This window comes from Phragmites australis, chromosome 4 (assembly GCF_958298935.1).
Source record: "Phragmites australis chromosome 4, lpPhrAust1.1, whole genome shotgun sequence".
NCBI classification, from domain to species: Eukaryota; Viridiplantae; Streptophyta; class Magnoliopsida; order Poales; family Poaceae; genus Phragmites; species Phragmites australis.
Window position 1 is genome coordinate 37,848,412 of NC_084924.1, and position 15,486 is coordinate 37,863,897.

The 15,486-nt window shown below is 45.7% G+C and overlaps 3 protein-coding genes across 5 annotated transcripts; 2 read left to right on the plus strand and 1 right to left on the minus strand.

Moving 5' to 3' along the window:
* Positions 1-1,092: 1,092 nt before the first annotated feature.
* LOC133916368 (uncharacterized) lies at positions 1,093-3,855 on the plus strand. The gene is made up of 4 exons (XM_062360009.1): positions 1,093-1,367; positions 2,747-2,922; positions 3,064-3,253; positions 3,469-3,855. The coding sequence occupies exons 1-4, from the start codon at positions 1,292-1,294 to the stop codon at positions 3,696-3,698; spliced, it is 672 nt and encodes a 223-aa protein (XP_062215993.1). The 5' UTR covers positions 1,093-1,291; the 3' UTR covers positions 3,699-3,855.
* Positions 3,856-6,187: 2,332 nt separating this feature from the next.
* LOC133916369 (uncharacterized) lies at positions 6,188-11,805 on the plus strand. 3 transcript variants are annotated; one of them, XM_062360010.1, is made up of 4 exons: positions 6,188-6,349; positions 7,170-7,310; positions 7,403-10,011; positions 10,138-11,805. In XM_062360010.1, exons 2-4 carry the CDS (start codon positions 7,287-7,289, stop codon positions 11,174-11,176), a joined length of 3,672 nt encoding a protein of 1,223 aa, XP_062215994.1. In that variant the 5' UTR covers positions 6,188-6,349; positions 7,170-7,286; the 3' UTR covers positions 11,177-11,805. The 3 variants fall into 3 exon arrangements, with proteins under 3 accessions (XP_062215994.1, XP_062215996.1, XP_062215995.1); XM_062360012.1 differs by having other exon boundaries at positions 6,193-6,349; positions 7,247-7,310; XM_062360011.1 differs by having other exon boundaries at positions 6,194-6,349; positions 7,146-7,310.
* An 863-nt stretch (positions 11,806-12,668) lies between these two features.
* Positions 12,669-13,691, minus strand: LOC133916371 (uncharacterized). The gene has a single exon (XM_062360013.1). The coding sequence runs from the start codon at positions 13,411-13,413 to the stop codon at positions 12,829-12,831; it is 585 nt and encodes a 194-aa protein (XP_062215997.1). The 5' UTR covers positions 13,414-13,691; the 3' UTR covers positions 12,669-12,828.
* Between the last annotated feature and the right edge of the window lie 1,795 nt (positions 13,692-15,486).

Genomic DNA, 15,486 nt, shown 5'->3' on the forward strand with positions numbered 1-15,486 from the left:
AGAAAAGCAAGCAATAAACTAAAGTTTAGTCTTCCCTTACCTCTCTCGCTCTCCTTCCTACCATCTGCGCCGGCAACGGCGCCTACCCGCCAACCTCCGGTTGGTCCTCAAGCACCCCCAAGCCTGGGCTACGCCCTAAGATCATGTGGTTCTAACAGAGGATGTCTTTGACTTTGTGTTCATGATTGAAAGAAAGAATTTAATTAGCAGAGAAAAAAAAGATATGATAAATTGGCAGCCATTAGTTGAAGCGTGATATTGGATGGGTCATTTTATGTGATCATTGTTTTGATTTTACATACTTGTAGCAGATGATTCATCTAAGCCACATGATTTTTCTGTAAAAGTTACGACACTCACCACTGAAATGAAATGCTGTTTTATTTGGACATCCCACAATGATCATTTGTATCTGCTTTTGTGATATGAGTTTAATGACATGGATTGATGAAAGATCTGTATGGAAGTTTTTTCATGCATGCTTTTATCGAATTATATGATAGGTACGTGCAGTTCACGCACAGTATGTTATGTACAACGTCATTATATGAGACGTCGTAGAACGCAAGTACGGCGTTATATATAATGGTGTTGTGCTAACCCTCTAACACTAGGTTTTTTTATAGCACAATACTAAATGTCCGTGCCATTTACATACGATGTCAAACTTTGCCATGTCAGCCAAGGGCATCTAGCGAATAGCTTACGTAGCTTGAAAATATTGATAGAGCAAAGATGATTCATGGCTGTTAGCTACGACGGACGATGACATGGGCACGTCGGAGCATAAGGAGAAGGGGGTCTTCTGGTTGGTGTTAGGTAGGGCGACCGTCCAATCTTGTTTTATTGGAAGGTTTGGTCGCTGCTTACATGGCATAATAGCACTAGGTTTGGTAGCACCATGCATGTCAAATATTACGGTGCTGTGAAAATGATTTATTTTAGACATCTTTACTTACGTGGTATATAATAGCACTAAGTTTGGTAGCACCATGCAAGCCAAATATTATAGTGCTATGAAAATGGTCCATTTTGGACATCTTTTCCTATAAGATTCATTTGTAAAATATGTTTCTCGCAAGGGCTAAAAAGTAAAAATGCGACGCCATTCGCGCATCGCCCTACGAAGTAAGAGAGAGAAGAACCAGTCCCGTCTCTTTCGCTTCGGAGGACGACGGCGGCGAGGCCTCCACCGGTGACCAGCCTGCGAACACGTGGCGCTAGGCAGGCTGCTTCTGAGCTCCGGCTCCCCACCCCACCGCCAATCGGTTGTGGTCGCTGCGGCCGTAGCATGAGGTGGCCGCCGCCGATCTCGCATCGCCACTGCCTCCTCCTCGTCTTCGTCGTCGGCCTCTGCTCGATTCCTGGTGAGATCTGGCTCTTATCTACCAGAAGACGGGTTTATTTCTCGGATTAAGGCCGCTAGTTTGAATGTTTGATCGCGTCGGCAGTTTGACCGGATTAATTTACCGTAATCGATGAGGAGTGGTTACTTCGATGGGAAGTAGCCATTAGAAGACTTTATTTTACCAATGGATTTGTGGCTAGCGAAAAATTGGCCGCAGGGTAAGTCTGAGGTGCGAATGTTACAGGGAGTTGTATTGGCGCTGCCGTTTTGGGAAGGAGATTTAATGATTTGTAGATTTGTGAACAGAAAATTGCGCATATCAATTGTAGGTTTGAATATAATCCTTTTTCTTACCAGAGATGTTTCACGTTGGTTTCTTTGCAATAGGAATATCGAAGTATAAATGTAAAGACTGAAGATGTGCGTGATGTTTGGAAAGGAAATGAATGTTAGGGTTTGCCAAAAATGAGTAGTGGTGATAAAATGTTTCATAGTTGGTATAGACAAATGAAAAGGTCATCGTTTTGCGTGTTATGGAACGTTAGTCAAAACAATCAGTATTATCACGTGTTTATTGGTTCAACCTGAAGGAATTTTTTGCTTAGTCTTCATAAGTTGTGAAAAGATTTGTGATGTTCTGTGCACTGTTATACTCGGTATGATCCCAAAGGTCATCTTACTTTACATGTTCCATGCTTGTAGGTATTGTTATTATTTTGAATTTTTCAAGCACATTGGTTCTAGTATTCTTTACAATGTCAGCAATGATTTCCCTCATCCATGTGAATACATTGCAATTATTTTCTGTCAGTACAAGAATTTATTGGGTTTCAGTAATTGAGCTAGCACAATTCTAGATATCCTTAGTGCCTTACATAGTTACATCCATTAAAATGAGCTAGATGGTTCTCATCCGGATGTTTTTTCTTAGCTAATACATGGTTTAGTTTCATTAAAGGTGTCAGTATTTCAACAGGCGACATGCAACAGACATAATGTGATGTGGTCATGGTACTCGTCACTTCATCTGCAATGGTTTAGTAGCGAATGGTTTGTTAAAACATAACATTAGAGATTAGAAGTCGGTCACTTATCGGCCTAGATCATTAAACTCAAATATTATAACATAAGGGGCTATAGAATTCTGCAATGTCTGAATTTGTCTACTGGTGCGCTACTACATAGGGAAAACATATTTTCAACAATACTCTGTGGTTAATAGTTGAACCGGTGTGACCTTTCACTAGGCTATAAGAAGACAGTAGTATCATTTTTTATTGCAGCAGTTTTTTGTGCTGTCATTTTTTATCCTTGGACAGGCTTGTGAAACATAATTTTTTTTTTCTATTACCCTCACTAATTCCTTTGTGCATCACTAATGATGCTTTCATTTTGTAGGGAGTTTTTCATCGAGGCTTGTCACGCTTGATACCATTGATATATTTACTACTCACGAATGGTTCCCCAGCAAGCCAACTGTGTATTTCCATTGCAACGGAGATAACAAGACAAATTTGCCTGATGTTAAGGAGGCGAACTCGATATATACCTTTAAGGGTGAAGAATCATGGCAGGTTAGTCAAACTGTGAATGTAGCATATGTGTGGATTCTGTTTATGTGGTTCACACTTAAACCTGGTCTTCACTCGTGGTGTTCTCATTATGTTTCCTTGTCATCACTACATTACACATTGAATATTGTATCACTTTGGCAGCCCTTAACAGAGCTTCCAGAAAAGAAATGCAAGCGATGTGGTTTGTATGAAGAGGATACATTCAAACCTGATGATGTGTTTGATGAATGGGAGCTGTGTTCTAGTGATTTCAAAGATGGCAAATACACCCACTTTAAGGAAGACCAGTTTAATGCAACTTTCCTATGCCCAAACTGTACTGCCTCTGTTGGTACGGCTGATGTCCCATGCCTATTTTTTGGTTTGTTAAGGCATTTTTTTTAATGAGCTAGCTGGATTTGCATTTGTTTTTCTATTGTTTAAGTAATTCATTGCAGCATCTTTGATGATGAATTTGCAACATGGAACTGATAGATCATTAAAGAATTGCCTTGTGTGTTCTGAGTTCTCCATTGCTGTTGCTCAACATCTTTCTTTCCCTACCAGGTGATTCTCGAGCTGATGAGTCCAGCACAGAGGTGGAAACTAAGAAGACATCCGTTTTGGTTATCATAATAGTCAGTGTTCTTGCTTCAGTCATTGTCATCATTGCCTTGTTTGGGGGCTACAAATATTGGCAGAAGAGGAAGAGGGAGCGTGACCAAGCGCGATTCCTGAAGCTCTTCGAAGAGGGAGATGACATTGAAGACCAACTGGGCCTCAGCAATGAACTCTAAAACAGCTGTACAGTCTGACGTTTGACTACCAATCTTTTCGGATGTATTATCCACGTTGTCATGTATAAAATGTTGCAATTTTGCAGTTATAGCATACCCGTAGTTTACAGAAATGATCCTGACAACTACGATTCAGTTCGATCAGAGTTTCTCCTGATACACTGCATCTTCTGGTAGCTTTTGCATGGGGAGTAAATCTTGCAACAGTTGTAGTATACGAAAAAGTGCTCAAAATGAAGATACGTCTAATCTTCATCGTATGCTTCGTGTTCCCTTTCTCTGTCAGCTTGCCATGCTTATCCAAGTAGCCGCCGGTGACCAGCCGGCCGACCATATCCTCCAGTGCCAGCGCCACTGCGCCACTGATGGGTCAAACAGCTCAAAGCCCGGCATGGCATCAGCTGCGTGTCTTAAGCATGAGCTGGAGCATGAAAAATGTGCCATCTCGCCTGACGTGCGGAACGGTGTGCTCGTTGAAGCCAGCGTACTCATCCTGCATGTAGATCCTGTGACAGTGCCCCGGACCGGCGTCGCCGGCCACCGCCAACCGCCTGCCTGCAGCCTCCATGGATATCGTCTCAAACGGATCTTCTGACAGCACGCCGGAGTCGACGACGTACTGTTAGACCCTAATCATGAGAATTAGCTCTAATTATGAACACCAAACACACTAGAGCGGAAGCATGAGACTGACAGCGCCGTAGTTGCAGCGGTCGTGGATGAAGTAGCCGGCTATACAGGAGCCGCTGGTGGCGACAGCGATAGCAGCGCAGTATGTGGCCCTCTAATCGTTTTAGGGTTTGGGAGTCTAGGCACAAAGTGTTGACGTGCCCCCTGAACTTCTTTTCCAACGCGATCTTCTGCGGCGTTCCCTCGTGACACTCGATTAGTTTTCATTAGAAGAACGATGGCGCTCGAACTCGATCAAAGATAGTGTATGATGATAAGGTGGAGGTTGATATTCATATGACGTAACATGAATTGACCAAATGGTAAATTTGCAGCGCTAAATAGTTTGGCGGATGATTCCAGTATTGCAACCGCACCGGGTACAGCCACACATAGCCATGAACGATGCGCTGCAGAGAATCCGGCGCTCCTACTTCCAGACTGCACTGGGCCAAGCTGGCACAGTGTGCGCTCCCCGAGGCGGAGGGGCCGCGCTCCACGCGACGCGAGATCGACACGTCAGTCGGTCAAGGCCTAAAAGCTGCGCAGGACCGGCACGAACCCACCTACGCGCCGCGGGCCACTGGCCGGCCCAACGCTGCTCGATTGCACTTGTAAAGTCTGTTTGGGTGGGTTGAGCTTTTATCAAAAGCTGGTTTTTAAATGGTTTTTAATGTAGATAAAATATATAATACCAGTTTCTGAATTTTAAGTAATAATAATAGTTTCTTACTAAATTTCGTTTCAAAAAAACTATTACTTCCTCCGTTTTTCAATACTTGTCACTTTTGATTATTTTATTTATTTTCAAATACTTATCACTTCACGTTTGTTGAGACGTAGTTTTTAATTTTTTTATCTCTACAAAATATCTCTTATTCATTTATTTACGGTAGGTTTTATAATATTTTAATCAGTTTTTAAGAGTATTTTTATTATTTTACATTTAAAATGTATACTATTTTTCGTATGTTTTAGTATGCATGTTTCATAAAAAGTGATAAGTATTAAAAAAAATGAGAGAGTATTAAAAATAAATTGCTTGGTTCAGCTCGTCGCGTCAAGCAACCAGCCGCGCGCGCTACACGGGATCCCATCAAACAAACGCCGCGCGCGCGTCGGCGTCGGCGTCGGCGTGGCGCAAGCGCGCAACAGTTTCCCAGTTCCCACGCGGACCGCGCGCGCCACCCGGCCCCTGCCCGGCTGCCCGGCTGCCCCTGCCCCTGCCCGCAGATAAAATTATCGGGCAAGTGGGCAACCAAACCCTACTAGCTACTACTACCCCCGGATCCGGGTGGGCGGGCGAGCGGACGGCCCCAATCAACCCATCGCTCCACATGCCTGCCCCCTGGACCGCTCGATCCGATAACTAGGCTTGGACTCGAGCAGCTTCCAGAAGGCATCTCGAGGTATAAAGGGAGGGAGAGAAGGAAGGAATCAAACGAGTAGATGAGATCGGATCACGTGTAGCGCGATGTTTGGCCTAGCTTACGTGCTAGCTTCTGTTTTCTAAAACTATAAACTGGAATAAATATGTTAATCTATTATTACATTTTAAAAAACTGAAAAATTAGTTTATTATGAAATAAACTAAAAAACTGATAAATTAGTTTATTATGAAATAAACTAAAACTGGTAAGCTAGTTGAGGTGATTTTTCTAAAAAAGTTAGTGTGATAAAATTTTACAATTTCTCGTAAAAGTCAATAGTTTTTTATAAATCATAAATAAGTTTTATTAAAAATCACTTTTTAATAAAAAATTATAAATTTTTGTTGTGCTAAATAGTAGCACCACTTCTGAGGTGAGAAAGCAAGGTGAGAAGATTCGGAGTGGTTGCCGCGTCGTCATCGCGCACCACTGCTTGCCCTGCTTTTTAATCCCTGCCGCGCTTGCGTGGGCGCGCTGGCTCTGCTTGTGCCGGCCGCACTGAGCGTTGTGAGCGAGCTCTCTCCGTCTGCCCGGAGATACTGGAGCCACCAGGTACTTGTTCATTCTCTCGCCCTTTTGTTCGCTTTCATTTTGGGTCTTGTGTGAGATGATGCTGTTTGTCCAGCGGCGGTGGACGGAGGGGTGGGGGAGGGATAGCAGATTTACCTTTTTCAGAGTTTTCTGGATCGATCTTGTTGCGATTTGGTGATCTCTTTAGTTCCTTCAGGGTGGGATTCGTGGAGATCTTGTAGTTGTTCTTCGCCAGATCGGTGATTTCTTGAAGGCGTATTGGGATGCTTCTCTTTCACGCAAGCCTGTGATCTTGTTGCTTTTGGCTCCGGTGATTCTGTGTTTGAGGAAAGTCTTTTGGTTTCTTACTTGGCACAGCACGGCAGCAGTGTGAGCGACTTGTTTTTGGGCCACTGCTTCGCTTGGATTTGCGTGGGATTACTAGGAATTGATTCGCGAGCGATTGCTTTGTAGTGGTAGATTACTTCTGGTTATGATCTCTTTGCGCGCGTCTTGCCATCAATGAATGAACCGCGCTGCCGTAGTGTCTGGGACAGAATTTATTTTGCTTGAGAGTTCAATGATGCCTGACTGCTACTGTGGTGTTTGCACTAATCAAGTCTTTCTGTTGTGTGTACCATCGATTTAATCATTAGCCAGTTCTTTCTGTAAATTAGATTTGTTTGTATCTACCATCTGCAAATCTATCTCTTTGATTCTTCTTATAGAAAACTCGTGCTGTCTTGAATTTAACTCAGCAATAAATAATTTCATCTTCTGGTTTAAGGAAAGATTGGATTTTTATCTTAGTATGCTACTACGTATCTTTGATCTACAGACCCATCTACTTGTTTATTGTCAGTTGGTGCGTGTCGTGCTATGCTTTCTTGTGCGCCTGCGAATCTGTTTGTTCGGGGCACTGACCACGATTTGTATCAGAGGACACAAATTATCAGCTGGTTGTCCGTGAGACGGCAAGATGTCGATAGCCAAGAAGGAAGAGGTACTTCGAAACTTCATGCTTGAAGTCAATTTTTGGTTGTTCGGATGTCTCTTTCCACATTTGTGTATAAATACTGGATGCTTTATGAGCAGGTTTGCAGTCACCAACTTATACCGCGATTGGGTGAGCCGCCGGTTGGTGTGCCTATTAAGAAAAGGCCAGTTTCATTGTCTGATAAATCAGATGCGTCTGGCATGATGCTCTCGATGAAATCCTCATCTCCAGCGAAGGAGATGTCCGTTTCAGCTGCAGATGCATGCTGTGGCAAGGAATCCTTCTTCAACATTGCTAAATCAGACACAAATATGATCACCAAAGGTAAGGGAATCACTAATTCCCATATCCAAGACCATGCCAACAGGTCCTTTACGCTGTCCATGGCCAATAGAAAAGGAGTGCTATTCAATGGCTCAAATGAGATCCCCTCTTGTGCGGAGAGTGATAGAAGGAGTTTTGCGTCGGTTGATGAATCACAATGTCAAAAAAATTTGGCTCTGGATTTACAGTTAGCATCTCCCCAAAATGGCAAAAATAACAACTATGGTTCTCTTGTGAAGGAAGAGAAAGCAGACCAGGGTCTTTCTGACTTTTCTTCAGTAGAATCCCACAAGAATGTTCAAATAGCAAGTGAAATGGATGCTTCTTCTAACAGTAGCATTGGGAAACTACCTAATTTGGATCTCAATGTGCCATTGGACCCAACTGATTCACCTGAAGGCTTTCCTACAATGCATGAAAGTGGGAATGGGCTGTATCATAGAACAATTCAGCATCAGAAAGCACAGGTGCTCCCAGCAGCACCCATTTCTACAATAAGCATTGGACTGGGTCGGAACATTGACAGTACTCTGAACCTGTCCAATGGGGTTTCTCAGAAGTGTGGGTCAGATGATGTTACATTAGATTTGCAGCTTAAACCACCAGCTAGACCTGAGCTAGGAATAAAATGGAAAGGACTTGCTCCTGCTCCAGAATTGAGTCTCTCTCTATTTGGTAAGCCCATGGATGAGCCTAAGGCTCTCAGTGCTCCGAACGCTTTATTTAATTCTGAACCTGCTGGAAGTTCCATAAAGGTCAGTGAGGAGGCTGCTACACCGGGGTCAGATAAGTCACCAGTTGAGAAGGCTGTGACACTTGTATCCTGCAATACAAACCCTCAGAATGCTACATCGTCAAATGTCTGTGGACTTGATAAAGTGTCTAATAGTTTGGTGAAGAAAGAACCTGAAGAATCATTCCAGCAGCATATTCTAAACGATGCTGAAAAGACACAACTGTTAGAACGACAAAGTATTAGACTAGCTAACAATTGCGCTGAATCTGAAAAAACTGACAGTGCACCCCAAGTTCCCAGTAAAACTGGCTTTGATTTGAATTCTGACATATTTCCGAATAACAGTATCCATAATGGGCTTGATGTAGTGACTGATACTGTCCTAATACCAGCTGAAAGTTTGCCTGATATTGGCTGGACTGAGATCGTGCCTGCTGTTCATGAAGTTGAGAAATCTGTGAAGCGCGAAGAATCCACGAGTCCTGTGGTAGCAATGGTAAGTGGTCATTCTGCACCTTTGATGGCAGCAAAATCTTTGCCTTTGGAAAGTAATGTTGCCAGCCCTGCTGTTGGATTGTGCAAATCATCCAGTCAGCCCTCCATTCCTACTTTAGAAGCTCCATGCTCTGATACTGTTTGCAAACCACCAGCCAGTCATATTCGTGCTCATGAGGATATGACATTGAGACCTTGCGATGCTAATGAAGTTTCTGATGCATTGCGAAGTTCCTCCAGTCCTCTAGCTGAACCTTTGGTTCATAATTCTCAGGACCATGCTACTGTTGATGGTATGTCACAAGGGAGTGCTGAAATGGACTGCTCAGATGATGATAATACTGTTTCAAGGTTACGTATTACTAATAAAACTCATGGTGAGAGATTGGGGAATGGCCCAACCATCAAGGATGGTATCAATGCTAATAACTTATGCAAAGAGCTAAAGAAAGAGCATGACAGTGATATTTCATCTTTGACAAATAAGGTTAGCATGGAGGGTGCTGATGATGACAAATGTGCTAAAATCAGAGTTAATGTTGTCAGACATGCAGGTGAGCGTGGGCATCGAAATGAGGTTTTTGTTAACGAAAAATCTGAAGACAAACAATCATTGAAATCAGGTAAGAATTCTCCAGTGAATAAGACTGACAATAGCATACATGATGTTAAGGCTGTCACAGGCTCCACTTCAACAGATCAGCGAAGGTTATCAGCTTCGCAAAAATGTACCTCCCCTAAAACGGAATCTACTAGGCAATCTCCTAAGACTTTGGATATCTGCCTTGAGAAGACTAAAAGCCCAGAGATAAATTCAGAAAGGTCTCCACATGGTAAGCAAGCTGCTAGTTGTAGTGAGGACAATTCGAAAAATGTTGCTGTGAAGACGGAGCATCTGGCAGAAAGTGAAGAGGCCGCTAGACAGTCTGATTTCCATCCAAAAGATTCTGCCCTGGGCGAAGACTCGGAGCTTGATGAGGCTTCAAGCAGTCAAACACATAGTGAATGTGGCAAGGTGAAGTCAGCGTCTGAAAAATCAGAATATGATAAATGTAAACCTGGCTCTGGTAAGACATCTTTTGTACAGAACGAAAGAGATGAACAGCTTGTTGGGTCACATTGGAGAGATCTGGGGCATGCTTATGTGAATAGGTATGATTCGTGCCATTTGTTTCAGGTCCACATGCATATGTTGCCTAGTTTTGCTTGGTTTATGTTTGACTTGAATTGTAAAAGTATCCCCCCCCCCCCCCTTTTCCCCATTTGCTTCTTTTACAGGAATGAAAGATGGGAGAGGTTCATGGAGTCTGAGCGAGAGAAGAACAAAGGAGAATACCAAGGTGGCAGACATGCATCTGACATGATAAACCAACAAAGGACATACCACCGTTACGGGGGTCGTGGTGCTGGATCCCATGGTCATCCAAGGAACTTCAGAGGTCCAAGAAATGAGTTTGAAATTGATTTTGTCAATGAACCTATTAGTGGCAGAAGGCGCCCATTTGAAGATGACCTTGAGCACTTGCACCGAATTTCACATAGGCGGCGGCGTTCACCACCAGCCGGCTGCCTCATGAGAGAGATGGACAGTGATGGTTTTCCTGGAAGGGAGATTCCAGATCCTAGGCTGCTGGCACGAGGGCAGATCGAAGATCTCCCAGATGACATGATCGAAGAGAGGTTTTTTATGCCACATTCCCATCGACGTCATGCCCAAGGTGATCATGGATTTATTCACAGAGAGAGGAGCCATTCACCTGTGCAAAGAAGGGGTGCTCCTATGCATTTTCACCGGGGGCAATCACCTGAAGCGATGCACAGATCACCGCCACTCATGCGAGGTGAGAGAACATTCCTGCCTCATCGCCGTCACAACCGACGCCATGATTCACCTTTGGACCAAATAGGCCATGATGAGAGAGGTATGCAGAGAAACATGAGGAGGCGTGGCATGATAGATTCACATCAAACTCTGGAAGGAGATGCCTTCGAGCCACCTTTGTGTCCTGCTTACATTGCCGAACTTCACGCAGAAGACGAACTCGCAGAAAGGAGGTACAGAGAGAGGAGAGGGTATCATCGATCCTTGGAAGCTGCCCCTGTCAGTGACGAGGGTGATCAGATGCCGCCCTACCATGCGGAGGACGACATGGAATTCGCTGAAGGTGGTGGTCCACGGGCGCTAGATGGCCGCTTCAGGAACAGGCTGGGACACAGGGCGTGGGGAGAGCAAGAAGATGGCTACAGGAACCGTGGTCCTCAAGGGTGGCGTGATGGCGACTCTAATGACAGTAGACCAAAGCGGAGGAGGTACTGACTTGGCCTACTCAGAGCTGTGGTCGGTACAAATGGATCTAAACCAATGAACACGTCGGTCTTTCGGTGGACTGATTCATGCAGCCGCGCCGCAGCTCTCCTAACCGAACTCGTTAATATTTTGCAAGCATCTACCGTTCCATATATTGGTTTGTTTCTTGCGTTCTTTCTCAGCAAACATGCTCTACAGCTTATTAGTCTATAAAATAGCCCTGAATCCTGCTCGATGAAAGCTGAGGCGTTGGTACATGGGCATGGAGGTGAAGCTGACATTTCAGGTCAAATCGAAGTAAACGAGGACGCTTGAAAGGTGAAAGCCTCCGGCATGTGCTATTTTCTCTTGGCTGGAGCTGGAAGTGGGCAAAAGCTACTGCAACTACTTTGCAATGCATGGTGCTATGCCGGTAAGGCCCCTGTATTATAGATGCTTGTCTCCCAACTCTACAATTTGGTTCGAGTTGATCTAGAAAGCAGATGGGATTCATAGTACTGCTGCTGGATAGTGGCCTAGTGGGTCTGTGTTACGTTGTTGCTGTCTTGGACTGGACTTGTTTATCGGGTTGGGTGTACACCTACCGGCTACCGGGCAATATGAATGCACCGAATAAATGTGTGTGTTTTGGCACCGTCCTTTTATGGGATCCAATCGACTTCGCTGGAATTTCACATGATTTATATTTACGGAGTACTGTGTTGGAAGGAGCTGTGAAGCTGCAGGTCCGTCGTCGAGCGTGCAAGTTGAACGTGATGCGTTTCATTCATCGGTGCCTGATTTGTTGACGAGCTTTGTTGATTGATTGGCGTTCTGTTCGGTTGGACTCGAGTGATGTGTCTGTGGCTCCGTGCATGGTTTCGTATCTGTTGTCCAGGATGGGTGAAGCTACAGTAGCTGGCCGAGTAGCTGATCTAGTGCACTGGTATCCAGGAAAAAATCTTAATTATTAGCAATTTAATTTTACTTTTTATGTATCATCTAATCCTAAATATATATACAACCTAGATATATTGAAATGTGGAATCGGATCTTTGAAGTCCTAGTTTCCCCCATGTGAGGTTGTATGGATTGGCCTGTGAATCGGAGTGGTGTACCATTGACGCCCGTGACCGTTGACGCGACCCGGATGCGCGATCGCGATGAGCGTGTGAATCGATCGGTTGGTCGCTCGGTGAGTCGACGCTTGACCGACACTGCGTTTGGGGACGGGCACCTCCGTGCTCGCGTTCCTTTGCCGCTTTCCCAGCTTTCTTGCTCCCACGACGAGCACCTCCGTGTTCGCAAAGTCGCAACGAATTAGACACGCAAGGCAAAACGCCGGGAGGCTGTCGATCGGACCATGAAGTCTGGTGATCTGCCTGTCAGAGATCTCAGGGGAAATATGGATCCTCTGTTTTAATTCATGTCTTAGAGATCCAGAAGCCCAGCCTCTGAAAATATGGATCCTCTGTTTTAATTCATGTCTTTGGGGATTAATTTCTCAGAGATCTCAGGGAGATAAGGGTTAAACGAATTAAAAGTTGTAGTCTTTTGTCAAATCAAATGGCTAGGAAATTTCAGGTTTCCACAACACGTATTTTTGGCAACACAAGCGACTCAAATTATATTTAGATTACAAAAGAGGAATGCCCTACCAAAAACCAAAATTCTGGAAGAGCTCATTCACCGCTCGCCGGCGGTCCCGGCCACGTGCTGATCCGCTCCTTCTCGTACTTGACGTACAGCGCGGCGGCCGCGGCGACGGTGTACACCTGCAGGAACAACGTCGCGGGCTGGTGGTACTTCACCAGGGCCTGCCCCGAGCCCAGCTCCACGAGCAGCAGCGCGGCCAGCCCCACAGCCGCGAGCGCGCCGTTGAGCCGCTCGCTGTACGCGGTGAACCCGAACTCGACGGGTGCGCCGAGGCGCGACCGGGCCTCCCGCAGCGGCACCGGCGGGAGCGTCACGGCGCTGGCGGAAGACGCGGCCGCGGCCTTCTTCTTGCGCGCGCCCCGCTTCTTGGGCCCGACGCGGGACTTGATCCGCAGGACGCGCTCCTCGAAGTCGTCGTCCGCGGTGGCCGTCTTGGTGGTGGCTGGGGCCGGCGGCTGCTCCTGTTCAGCGGCGGCGTCCTGGCCGGAGGAGGCCGCGCGGGGAGGGGAAAGCAGTAGCAGGGCGCGGAGGGTGGTGGTGGGGGCGAAGGGGCTGGAGAGCAGCGTCGCCATTGCTCCTCCCCTGGGCGCGTGCACGCACCAGCGCTTCATAGCGCGCGGGCGGTGCGTCGTCTCCTCTTGGCTTGCCTCGCCTCGCCTCTGGTTTTGGATAGGATCTTGGCTTGGCTGGTAGGCGAGTGGCTCCGGTGGCTGTAGGGCTGGTAATAGGTCAGGTCGATCCGGTGGAGCAAAACTATACTCAATCCTATACCCGTTAGTCTCGGCCTGATCTGAACCTGTAATGGTACACGGACTAAAACTGGCATTTAAACCTGTACTTATCGGGTGCCCAGCGTGTTTCAGGTGTCCATTGAGTTTTTTTAGCTGTAGCATTCTTTAGCATACTGCATACAATAATTTGTAACATCTATCTGTTCTATTAGATTTTTACTATCAGCTCATCTAAAGATGATATGCATCTGCATCAGTATTCAATATGTTTGTGCTTACAGTAATTATAGATATTACTAGTAACACGGAATTACGAACATATCATGTATTTCATATTATCACAATGGAATAAATATGCATATGCAGCATATTGATTCAGAAAATTAGAACAATAAATCAGTGCCAATCACTTGTGCCAAATTAGTTTATCAGTGCTATTCTCAGTACCGAATCAGTGCCAATCACTAGTGGTTGAAAAAAAGGAAAGATATTTGCATATCACAAGAGTCGATGGAAGATTTATGTCCACTGGCCTCACAAAAATCAAATCTTTTCAGAGATTAGCAGCAAAGATGAACCGGTGCTTTGGAGAGATTTGTGAGGATTTGTCTCAGAAAAACAAATTCTTCTATATGGACTTACAAACCAAAGGCTTACAACTATGAGAACTTGCATAAGAAAACCATACCTTCCCAGATTCAAGAACACTGCTCACCTACACGAAAGACTCAACTGTAACCACCAATAGCTTTCGTCCTCAGCCGAGTACATAGGCCTCCCATGCGGCCCTGTGCGAACAACATAGCGGCGAGGACGCTGCCAACGCCGGAGCCTGCGGCCACGTCAAAGAAGTTGGCGAGCCGCGTGGTCTGGCTGCCCGCGCGCCGCCTCATCGCTGCGCCTCGGCCCTCGAGGAGCCTATCGATTGAGCGCGTGCCGCCGTAGATAGAGAGGACACACACCTTGCCTGCGGCCATAGACGCACGCGTGGGCCCGGCACCAGAGGGGAAGAGCTCGAGGACGTCCCAGATCTTGCGTGGGCGCGTGACGGTGACCGGGCGATGTCTGTTAAGGGGCGGCTGTCGAGAGATGGCGATCGTGACTGGGAGATGCAGTGTGTGATGCACTAATGCGGTGGGGACTAGGAACCCTAAGCTGAGGCTAGGTTTTTCAACGGTGTGGGTTAGGCTACAAAGTGGTGGGCTGTGCTGCAATGCACTGCACTGCATCTACGATACCTAGCGACTCATGGATACTCACGGACGAAATATAAAACTCGAGCCTGATCACTATATTTGGGTACCTAACCCGTCAGACTTATGGACGAAAATATGAATTCAAACCCTAACCCATCAGACGTAGAACCTGCGGATACCTAAATCCATAGGTCGCATTGCTAATCCTAGGTGGTTGCACGGTGCCTTGAAAGCTGCCTCACATAGCATGTAGTCATGTGATGGGGTATTTTTCAGAGGAAAATAGGAGGCAAAATTGGTGGGAGCAATTGATATCATGACTATAATAAGTTTGGTAGAGTTTTAGCTCCCAGCTACATATCAGATCTTACGTTTGTAAGTTAAAATAAAATGATCTAAAATATCTATTTTTAGACTAAAATGAAAATAAAATGGTTTATCCAAACACTCTTAGTATATATATAACTCGAACTTTATAAATTTCTAAAGCTAGGAATACAAGCTAGAGCTCGGGTAAAAAAGCCTATGTGTCATTGTTACATTGATAATTTCGGCCATGCTCTCTTCTAGTGCTGTCTAAATGGACCAGTCGGGCCGGTCCAGCTAGGCACGGCTCGGTAAGGTTAACGGGTCATGTCGTACTGGCCCACGGCACAGCCCGTCAGCCTGGCCCAGTGACCCGATGGTCAACGTGCTTGGTCGAGCTAGCTCGGGCACTATTGCGGCACGACTGGCCCGGTGACCTAGCGGGCACAGC

What these genes read in the sequence shown, in the direction of transcription:
- LOC133916368 (XM_062360009.1), top strand. Translation starts at nt 1,292, where the DNA reads ATGAGGTGGCCGCCGCCGATCTCGCATCGCCACTGCCTCCTCCTCGTC. An exon ending in CGGCCTCTGCTCGATTCCTG is followed by an intron (nt 1,368 to 2,746) that starts GTGAGATCTGGC and finishes TTCATTTTGTAG; the next exon opens with GGAGTTTTTCATCGAGGCTT. An exon ending in AGGGTGAAGAATCATGGCAG is followed by an intron (nt 2,923 to 3,063) that starts GTTAGTCAAACT and finishes TCACTTTGGCAG; the next exon opens with CCCTTAACAGAGCTTCCAGA.
- LOC133916369 (XM_062360010.1), top strand. Translation starts at nt 7,287, where the DNA reads ATGTCGATAGCCAAGAAGGAAGAG. An exon ending in CGATAGCCAAGAAGGAAGAG is followed by an intron (nt 7,311 to 7,402) that starts GTACTTCGAAAC and finishes CTTTATGAGCAG; the next exon opens with GTTTGCAGTCACCAACTTAT. An exon ending in GGGCATGCTTATGTGAATAG is followed by an intron (nt 10,012 to 10,137) that starts GTATGATTCGTG and finishes CTTCTTTTACAG; the next exon opens with GAATGAAAGATGGGAGAGGT.
- LOC133916371 (XM_062360013.1), bottom strand. Translation starts at nt 13,413, where the DNA reads ATGAAGCGCTGGTGCGTGCACGCGCCCAGGGGAGGAGCAATGGCGACG.